Here is a 9,686-nt window from a genome sequence, read left to right on the forward strand (position 1 = left end):
CATCTCATCTATCCAATTCAATTTCTTCCTTCCTTTTTTCCCCTTTTCCCTTTCTCTAGGGTTTTTTTTCTTCTTCTTATCTTTCAAAATTTCAATTCACCATCGTCATTATCATAAATAATACACTACTTCTGTTGCTATATCCGATTTCCAATTTCACAGAATCTTTCATTTCATTTGATTTTTAGTTGCAACGACGTCGTTTCAAGATGATGCCCCCTGGCCTCGTTTCCAATCTCCAAGAAGCGCTTCTCAATAGAAAAGGAGCCACACCACCACAGCAACAAGAATCAAACGACACCGTTTCTTCCACCGACGAGTCTATTGAATTCGATGAATCCAAACCAATTGTGTTGGTTACAAATAGCGATGGAATCGATTCACCAGGTCTAACACACCTCGTTGAAGCTCTCGTTCTTCAAAGCCTCTACAATGTCCACGTTTGCGTTCCTCAATCGTGCGTTTTCTTATAAAGTTTTTTTATGTGTTTTTTGGAAGAAAAAAATAAAAAGTTTTCTTTTGTTTTATTTGTGAAATGAGATGTGTCTGTTGTTTTGTTATGTTATTGAGTAATGTGGGATGTGTTTGTAATTTTGTTAGTTGGTGAAATGGTTGCTTTAGGGATAAAACTGTTTCTGGTCACTCTGTTACCCTGAGAGAAACTGTGGAAGCTTCTTCTGCTAAACTTAATGGTGCCACTGCCTTTGAGATTTCAGGTATCAACTTCATTCAATTATTATCTTTCTAAATCTGTTTTTCATTGTTTCGATTGTGCTTATGATACCAATAATATAATAGAGTTACATGAATTTGTTATATTGTTTTCTAATATATAATTTATAATTTAGGGACTCCTGTGGATTGTGTTTCACTGGCTTTATCTGGAGCATTGTTTTCATGGTCAAAGCCTGCGTTGGTTAGCATTTTTAGTTTTTTATATATCCTACAACTGTAGATTAAATAATTTCTTGTCTGTGCTTGTTCTTATAATGAAGTGTTGTGATATATGAATTATGATGTGATTTGAATTTCAGGTGATTAGTGGGATTAATCGGGGATCAAGCTGTGGTCATCATATGTAAGTTGCTGATTTTCATGGTTATGGTCTTATGGATGGATGAGTTGTATAAATCTGAAATAGGACTTACGAGTTACGACACATTTCCCACCTTTATGTATTGATTTCTTTTTGAGCCGTGTATCTATTATCCAGAATTTGTAGCCCTGTGTGTAGAGACTTGTGTTTATCTCGTGCTTTAAAATTGTATAGGTTCTACTCGGGGGTTGTTGCCGGAGCAAGGGAGGCATTATTATGTGGCGTACCGTCGCTATCAATATCTTTAAACTGGTAAGTTGATGATTCTAAACATCTGGTTTTTACTGTGCTTTCATGCTAGAGATTATGAATTTGTATCATATCCTGTTATAGGAAGAAGGATGAGAGTAAAGAAACTGATTTCAAGGATGCAGTAGAAGTCTGTTTACCGTTGATAAATGCGGCTATCAGTGATGTTGAAAAGGGAACTTTTCCCAAAAACTGCTTTCTGAATATAGAAATTCCAATGTCACCTTTGAGCAACAAGGTGTGTAAATTTTGCTATATGTTGGATGTTTTTTTCTCCAAATATTTTACTGCATTGTGCAAATGTTCTAGGTTTTGGGTCATATGTTGTACAAAATCTAGTGTGCATGATAATGGTCTAGGATTTTTGGCTATTGGATTCTATAGATCAAATTATTTCATAGTTTTTTTTTTCTTGCATATTGTTACCACTGATGCAGTGGTATCCTTTTATTGACAGGGCTTAAAATTGACCAAACAAAGTATGTGGAGATCCACTCCAAACTGGCTAGCTGTTTCAAATAGCCGCTATCCAACTGGTCATTTCTTGGCCAACCCACAAGGCGGCCTAGGTCTTCAGTTTGCACAACTTGGCAGAGACGCCTCTGCAGCTGTAAGTGTCTTACATCACATATTTATTACAATTTACAAGACGTGTGTTATGTTGATATTTTCTGTGTAGTCTTAAGTGATTTTTAATGCATATAATCTATTGATGCTGATATTTGAATTGTGTCTTCTTCAGGGTGCTGCTCGTCGGTTGGCTACACAGAAAAAGAATTTGGAGATTATTGAATCAACTGGAGCTGCAGGAAAACCTGATACCAACAGAGTGAAGAAATACTTCAGACTAGAGGTAAATAGAAGGAGGAGGGGTATCTTGATTAGAGTTTTCTATCATCTTGTACAAATCCTATTAATATTGAAGTTATTCAACGCTGATTAAGACTTATCTAAGTTTTAAACCACAACTTATACTGTTCTTTATATTTTTAAATTTTTAATCCATTCCCTTTCATACATCATTATGTTATATTTGTATACCAATTAAATTTGTAGAAGTGAATTTAGCTATATTCTCCTTTTACCTTCAGTTTTTGGAGAAGCAGCGTGAGGAAATAGATGACGATGATCTGGATTACAGAGCACTTGAAAGTGGATATGTAAGTTGGAACATGAAATTATTTTCTGTATTGATATTAGTTATTTTTAATTAATATTATATATGTACGTTCATATTAATGGGTGCACTCAAGTATCTTCATGGGCTGTCATACATACATGTACCAAATTTGCCCCTTTCTCATTCTGACGGATTCTTGCATGTGATTTGGAGAACAGGTTGCAGTGACTCCGGTATCTCTTTCTCCCCATATTGAGACCGATATTCAAACGTCAACTTCTGATTGGATTTCTGCTGTGATTCCTGGTGGACAGTAAATTAAAAGTTCAGTGTGATTGTGTTATGTGTACATCAGAGATTTATGATAATTCTTTCTTTTCATTTTTCTTCCTTAAAGCAAAAGATGGAGCACAGAAGTGGTAGTCACTCACACCAATTCATTAGTTGATTTCAATTTGTACTCTTTATTTTTACATTTTTTTTGTTTCCTTCTTCATTGTTTCACTTTGGCCACTTAGTAATTTCTGATTTGAAGCAAAAGCTTCTTGTAATTTTGTTGGGCATATTTTAGAAAATGCCATTTGGTCTGTTTGTAATATCTATTGCTAGCAAAACACTTGAACAGCTTGTAATGTTCTGTTCATTTCTTCCAGATAGTTAAACTTTGGGTTGATGGTTTCTTGAAATAGGTTCTGATTGAAGTAATCGTCATACGTTAGTTGCAACTTTTTGTGAAATTGTACAGAATTTTATGAAGGAATTAAAGAATTAAATTTTAGATACACTGTAAAACGGTAACACATTAATAAGAAATTAGTTCATGGTAAATTGTTATGACCGACACGAAATAGGTAACTAACTACTGCGTTTGGTTCCAAACATGACTATTACAGAGGTACAATACAAGTGTCGGCAGGATGAATGGAAGCATTGAAACCAAACCAGCTAGCTATCAATTAATACTAGTCCATACCATTATCATTATGTTTTACTATATACTATATACATGATAAAAGAAAATATATTTATTCTATTGATTATTTTGTGTGTATCAAATGTATAATATGATAATATTTATTATGTCATTATTTTATCCTTATCTAGTTTTATATTTTTTTATCTTATCTTGCGCATCAAAGAAATTTTAATGAGATTCTAATCTAGCACTTTCATTGTAATTCTTATGAATTTTTCATATTTTGTATTTGCATTATTTTCTACTAAGCAACATATTCCTATAATAAAACACCTCTAATAATTTTACCAAAAAACTCTACATCTTTACGTTTCATCTATAAAATATTATTTTATTTCAGAGACCCACCTTTGAGAGATAAGCCCCTTATTCCTGAAGGTCTCAAATTTGAATTAGGTTTGCTTTTACAAAACGTGGTTAATTAAAAATAGTGTTACATTTCCTTCCTTTTAGGTTGAGTGTTTGAATGAAAAAGGAATAGGGTGGTATTATTTGATTATAATTGAGAATAATTTTGGGCCTACTGAAATTGGGCTTTGATCTACTTTATGTCCTATGACATGAAATGAGAGACTTGTGGGTCGAACTTTGTTATTCTTTACTGCAGCCTTCTTTGTTGAAAATTGTCACATTTCCTATCAATGTCAAAGTACAATACATAATGTTTCTTTCACATGATCACCAAATATTTGCACAAGAACTTGCTTCATAAATATTCTCAATCTAACCGGGCTTCACGCCAAGACCCATCCAAATTAAATATAAATATAAATATTTTGTCAAATTAAATAAATATCTTCATTGATTCTATCTTCTTCTGTAAAGGGGGTAATAAAAACATGATAACACAATCAAATCAAAGAAAGGAAGAAGATGGGGTATCAAGAAAAAAGGAAAATAAATAAATAATCACCCTGTCAATTGATGTAGCAAAAAGAGGTCAGAGTGAATAGAAATGAGCTTTCAATTTATTTTATTTTCCTTCCTATCTTTCTTGCCTAATTAATTAATTAATTAATTCCTATGTACAAAAGCATCTAAGAAAGACGAAATGATTTTGAAGATGGTTGTATGGCCCATAAGAAATAAAACTTTATAAGATTCTAAACTATGGAAGATTAGATTTTTTTTTATTATTATAAATAAAAAATAATTCATACCATAATAGACCAAAGAATACATTTCCATATAGTTATGGGCCCTTCAAATTATTGAAGTAACGCGGTGCCGGCTGTAAGCAAGAGATAGATACAACTTTATAAATTTTAATTTTGTGAACTTTATGTTAAATTTTCTCTCTTGTTTATCATTACAACTTCATGATAAAAATTTACACTGATTCAAAGAAAATCAATCATCAACGCATAGGGAAGAAATGAAAAGAAAGTGAATTGAGTGGGTGGTGGGTATAATTATATGCATGAAATCAGCTTATATGATTTAAAGGTGTTGTGTCTCCCTATTAGATTCTTTGAAGAAGATTCCATATGTTATGTTAACACACTACAATCATAATTTTGTGGAATGCTCTTTCTTTAGTTATTCTTTTAGTTAATATAAAGATCATTTTGACAATTTTATTTGTCTTTTTATATAAAAGATTTTTTTAAATTTTCAATATCATTGATTATTTTTTTACTAATATACCCTTAATTAATTCACTTTTTTTTTCTACGATTAACGATAAATATTATAATAAAAATATTAACTAATTTTCTATCTTTAAAAATAAATTTATAAAAATAATATTAATTTTTAATAAATTTAATATAACTCTCCATTTTTTTTAATTCTTGATTTTCTCGAGGGTCTTTTATATCTGAGGACAAAGTTAATAACATATGTCATAAATTCTTTTAGTCATTATCTGCTTTATGAAATTGACAACAATGGTATTATCTATTAGAATATCTGATTTGAAGTTTGAACAAATAATGTAGTAATCACCATTATATTTTGTTAATTTTTTTATGAGATCACAAGAATACCGTGCTCTTAATTAATTATTTTCACGTGCTTAATTGTGCTTAATTAGGTACCTTAATTAATCACAAGAAAAGGAAGAGATAGACAAATATGAAGCAGTTAAACACAAAGAACATAATATCATTATTATTTTTATGCAAAAAGTAAATGAAATTATAACTGATAGTGAATGTTTCTTTTGATCAAATAAAGTTACTTCTTTTACTTTTTATATTCCCACCATAATTTCCAATTAATTAATCTTCTATTTTTGTTGTCCCCTATCCCTTTTTCCATAAAAAGAATGAAGTTTTTATGAAACTTTAACCAATTTTTAAGCAAAAGCAAAGATCAAGTTTTCCCTGCGGGTAAAACCAATGTTAAGACTCATGATTTGACACATGGACCCTTCAAAATTAGGTACTAAACAAAAGTAATACTCATTTTGTAATAAAGTTGCTTTCAGAATGTAACTTGATAAGAGTTTCCTCTCCTTCAATTTCAAACTTATGTATACATCAAAGTTCAAACTCTTAAAGAGAATTTGTGGAAGTTCAATTCATACAAAAAATGACAATTACTTTGAAAAAAACTCAAAAAAAAAAAGTTAGTTTTGATTAATTTGAATATAATGGCATAATAATTTTGATAATTAGTTTTTATAGGAAAAGGAAGAAGAAAGATGGCAAAAGAAGTTATGAAATTGATGTTGATATTAAATATAGTTGTGGATGACATTCACATCAAAATATGCTATGTGTACTAGAAGAGCAGAGCATAATTTGGAATCAAGTGGCAACAAGTTGACCATGGTATATGTGTACGGTTTTTTGTCTTTGTTTTTGACATCATCATCCATAAATGTCAGCAACAAAACAATGTGTCAACATAAAGTACTGCACAACTAAGCTAGCTCTATATATATGAATATTTTGTTATACATTAATAAATATACAGTACACTTAATGTTCACAATAGAAATAAATCATACATAAAAATACTTATATAACTTTTTAGTTGACAAACATGTGAATAAAAAGTAGACATATTTATGAAACTTGAACAACCATCTCTTAATGATACATCCTGAACTAGCAACACTCATGTTTTCCAACACTTCTACTACTACTACTACTTATTCCAAATTTTAAGATACCATAAATTAAATGCATATACTTTTTACCCTTCAAATGCATACATGGAATTAATTAATAATTCAAATCATCCTATATATACATATAAAAATAACTATATATTAGTTATTATATATGAAGTAGCCACACTAGGCAATTCATGCTCATGAGGACTCCCAATTACTTGAAGGAATGATAGGTTTTGTGACTAATTTGTCACCTTGGTAAAATGATGAAGATGTTGTTGATGATATTGGCAATGATGACATGATGAGATCAGCATCAATATACTCCACTTGAGTTGCAACAATTTGATGATCTTGTTGACAAATACCCTCTTCAACATGGTTTAAAATTGCGGTTGCAGACTCCTGAATTTGGTTTTCTTGTGATGAAAATGGAATGCTACAAACATAATCCTTCATATTGGTTTCACAAATCACTTTTGGCACATTAATAGGTTCAAGTTCCACCAAATTAGGAGTATCATAGTGTTGGTATGTATTATTTGGATTGATGAAATTGTCAAGAATAATATTATTATAGTTTTGGATGGTATGTTGATTTGGATTGATATGAATAGGAAGAGAGGTCATGAATGAGTACCATGTATCAAATTCATAAGAAGATGTTTGTGGCAGCATTGGATTGTGAAGGTGTTGGAAATTGAGATTATTATCATTTTGAGATGGAAGGAAAAGTTGGTCTAAGTGATGATGAAGATGAAGGGAGTTAGTAAGGGTAGGATTGTCATTTAAAGGGAAGAAAGTTTCCATAGAAAGATTTCTAGTAGGACAGTGATGAATATCAGAAGAAAATGAAGGTACATGATGAAGATCATGAGATAGTAGTTTTTTCTTTATGCTTGAATTCCAAAAATTCTTCACCTCATTATCTGTTCTTCCTGGTAAATGCTTTGCTATTTGAGCCCACCTTAATTCAACAAATGAAAGAGCAACATTCATTATTGGAAAGAAAGAAATTCATAAAACTATATGTATATATATATATACCTGTTTCCTAGAATAGTATGAAGTTCAATAATGAGAGAAGCTTCTTGTGGAGAGAAACTTCCACGTTTCAAATCAGGTCTTAAATAATTTATCCATCTCAATCTGCAACTCTTTCCACACCTTTGCAATCCTGCAATTTCCATGAAAGATAGATACATATAAATATAAAGTTGAATAATTAGATAAAAGTGATGAGAATGATAGTAATTATTTGAATTACCAGCAAGTTTAGGGACAGAGCTCCAACAACCATGTCCATAAGTAGTGATGTAGTTGATAAGTTTTTCATCTTCTTCAGGTGACCATAGTCCTCTTTTAACCTTCTGCTTGTTGCAGCAAGAGTGATGCCCCATTGTTGAATAAAAGTTTGATGATAAGTTTTGGTGTTAATATTGAAAAAGAAGAATAGAAACAAAGGTGATATGTATGTAGGTTTATAGGGCTAGGTTAGAGAAATGGATGTTATATAAAAATGTGAAAAAGAATGGTAAGAGACAGAGAAATGGAAGAAGGAGTAATGGAGAAGAGAGAGAGAGAGAGAGAGAGGTGAATTTAATGTGGAGCAGTTAGGGTTTGTAGAAAAGAGCTAAAAGGTGAAGTGTCATACTGCAACAATTGTAGGCCCTATAATGGATCCTTATTTCTTTCTTTCTTTCTTTCCCTCACTCTCATATTAGATGGGCTACCTTCTACACGTGTCATCCATGCAGCCTTGTGGGACCTACTTCCTAACAGATCATACACCTTCGATATATACCCACATCAACTAAGTTTTTCAAAACCACTTCCTTGCTCTAAACTTCATTCATCATCACACTTTTTTTTGTGTGTGGATGGCTTTACCAATTTTAATGTCCTTTTAGTTTCTAGTTTGTCATTTTTACATGTTTTAATGTGTTGTTTTTATTTCACTATGGTTTTGGTATAGACTTTTTGTTGCTACATCGAAGTAGTATAGTTAAGTGTACAGATTTAGACCGTTTTATCTTAAAATGATATTTGAAATCTAACAATTCTGTAAGTGCGTTATTTTAAGTCGTTTGATTTTCGTTTAACGACTAAAATTCAGAATACGGTGAAATAATAGACTTTTTTTTTTTTTTGATTCAAACACACACTTGATAGAGTTATATTAATTAATTAGTCAAATCAACTGTTTTACGAAAATAAATTATCTGATTTCTAATTATATGTGTGAGAAAATCAATCAATATAGAGAATTTTTTTCATACAAAAGATAAATGGAGACGTTGTTACATATAATTGAAAAGTGCAAAGAGGATAACATGCAAGAACTATGTGTTATTATTAGTATAGATAACAAAATTGATATGAAGTGATATAGAAGTATGTTTCAATCTTTCCAGTTGTAATGTAAAATAGAATATTCATCAAAATATTAATATACCAATCGTTTTTAAAAGTTGTGTATATGATTGAAGGTTGCTTTGTTTATTTTTCTTCCTTATGTATATATATAATAAGCTATAACTTTAAAGGTGTCTATTCAACCCCCAAAAAAACATGAAGATATATGTATTTAATTGGATACGTTGCATGCATGTATAAAGCTATTAAGATCTTGAATGAAAAGCATCCGAATTAAAGATAGAATTGGGAAGACAAAGGGTGGCCAAGGCCTTGTATCATACATGACCAAATTCACTTTTTTCTTTCTTTTTTCTTTTCAATCAAAGTTGAACTCTTCCTATAAAAAAAAAATTATTCCGGCATCTTGGCCCTCATCAATATTAATAAAATCTATAAATTTTTTAAATTTTTTGACTGAATTTCTTAAACTATATATATAGTTCAATCTAGATATAAATTTTAATCAACCAATAATTTTTAATAAATGTTGTTTTTCTTTTTAAATAGCGTCCTTAAAATACTAATGGAAGTAAAACCCTTTAATTTTTAAAAAAGTTTCATTTCCAACATTATGTATCAGGAATTCAAGTTTAAGAGGAGACATTGATTATTCATATCATCTTAATTAGCCGAGTCAAAAAATTAATCTCAAATAGTTGAGTGCAAGGGATGTACCCATTTCAGACTAGACAAAGAAAATACTAATATATATATATATATAATTATATATATATATATATATATATATATATATATATATATA

The 9,686-nt window shown here is 30.4% G+C and overlaps 2 protein-coding genes across 2 annotated transcripts; one reads left to right on the forward strand and one right to left on the reverse strand.

Annotated features, from left to right (window-relative positions):
• On the forward strand, positions 1-3,151 carry LOC101488224 (uncharacterized). The gene is made up of 10 exons (XM_004486790.2): positions 1-457; positions 622-716; positions 849-916; positions 1,035-1,078; positions 1,271-1,348; positions 1,430-1,583; positions 1,803-1,955; positions 2,088-2,198; positions 2,437-2,505; positions 2,684-3,151. Exons 1-10 carry the CDS (start codon positions 210-212, stop codon positions 2,780-2,782), a joined length of 1,119 nt encoding a protein of 372 aa, XP_004486847.1. The 5' UTR covers positions 1-209; the 3' UTR covers positions 2,783-3,151.
• A 3,236-nt stretch (positions 3,152-6,387) lies between these two features.
• Positions 6,388-8,142, reverse strand: LOC101515469 (uncharacterized). The gene is made up of 3 exons (XM_004486789.4): positions 7,773-8,142; positions 7,553-7,682; positions 6,388-7,472 (listed from the first exon to the last, which is right to left on the reverse strand). The coding sequence occupies exons 1-3, from the start codon at positions 7,903-7,905 to the stop codon at positions 6,704-6,706; spliced, it is 1,032 nt and encodes a 343-aa protein (XP_004486846.1). The 5' UTR covers positions 7,906-8,142; the 3' UTR covers positions 6,388-6,703.
• Between the last annotated feature and the right edge of the window lie 1,544 nt (positions 8,143-9,686).

The sequence above is a fragment of the Cicer arietinum genome, chromosome 1 (genome assembly GCF_000331145.2).
Source record: "Cicer arietinum cultivar CDC Frontier isolate Library 1 chromosome 1, Cicar.CDCFrontier_v2.0, whole genome shotgun sequence".
Taxonomy (NCBI): Eukaryota; Viridiplantae; Streptophyta; class Magnoliopsida; order Fabales; family Fabaceae; genus Cicer; species Cicer arietinum.

Excerpts from the sequence above, each read along its gene's own strand:
- LOC101488224 (XM_004486790.2), top strand. The coding sequence starts at position 210 with ATGATGCCCCCTGGCCTCGTTTCCAATCTCCAAGAAGCGCTTCTCAAT. Across the intron at positions 1,079-1,270 it reads TCAAGCTGTGGTCATCATAT|GTTCTACTCGGGGGTTGTTG; the intron begins GTAAGTTGCTGA and ends AAAATTGTATAG. Across the intron at positions 2,199-2,436 it reads AGAAATACTTCAGACTAGAG|TTTTTGGAGAAGCAGCGTGA; the intron begins GTAAATAGAAGG and ends TTTTACCTTCAG.
- LOC101515469 (XM_004486789.4), bottom strand. The coding sequence starts at position 7,905 with ATGGGGCATCACTCTTGCTGCAACAAGCAGAAGGTTAAAAGAGGACTA. Across the intron at positions 7,683-7,772 it reads CTCTGTCCCTAAACTTGCTG|GATTGCAAAGGTGTGGAAAG; the intron begins GTAATTCAAATA and ends TGGAAATTGCAG. Across the intron at positions 7,473-7,552 it reads CATACTATTCTAGGAAACAG|GTGGGCTCAAATAGCAAAGC; the intron begins GTATATATATAT and ends TGTTGAATTAAG.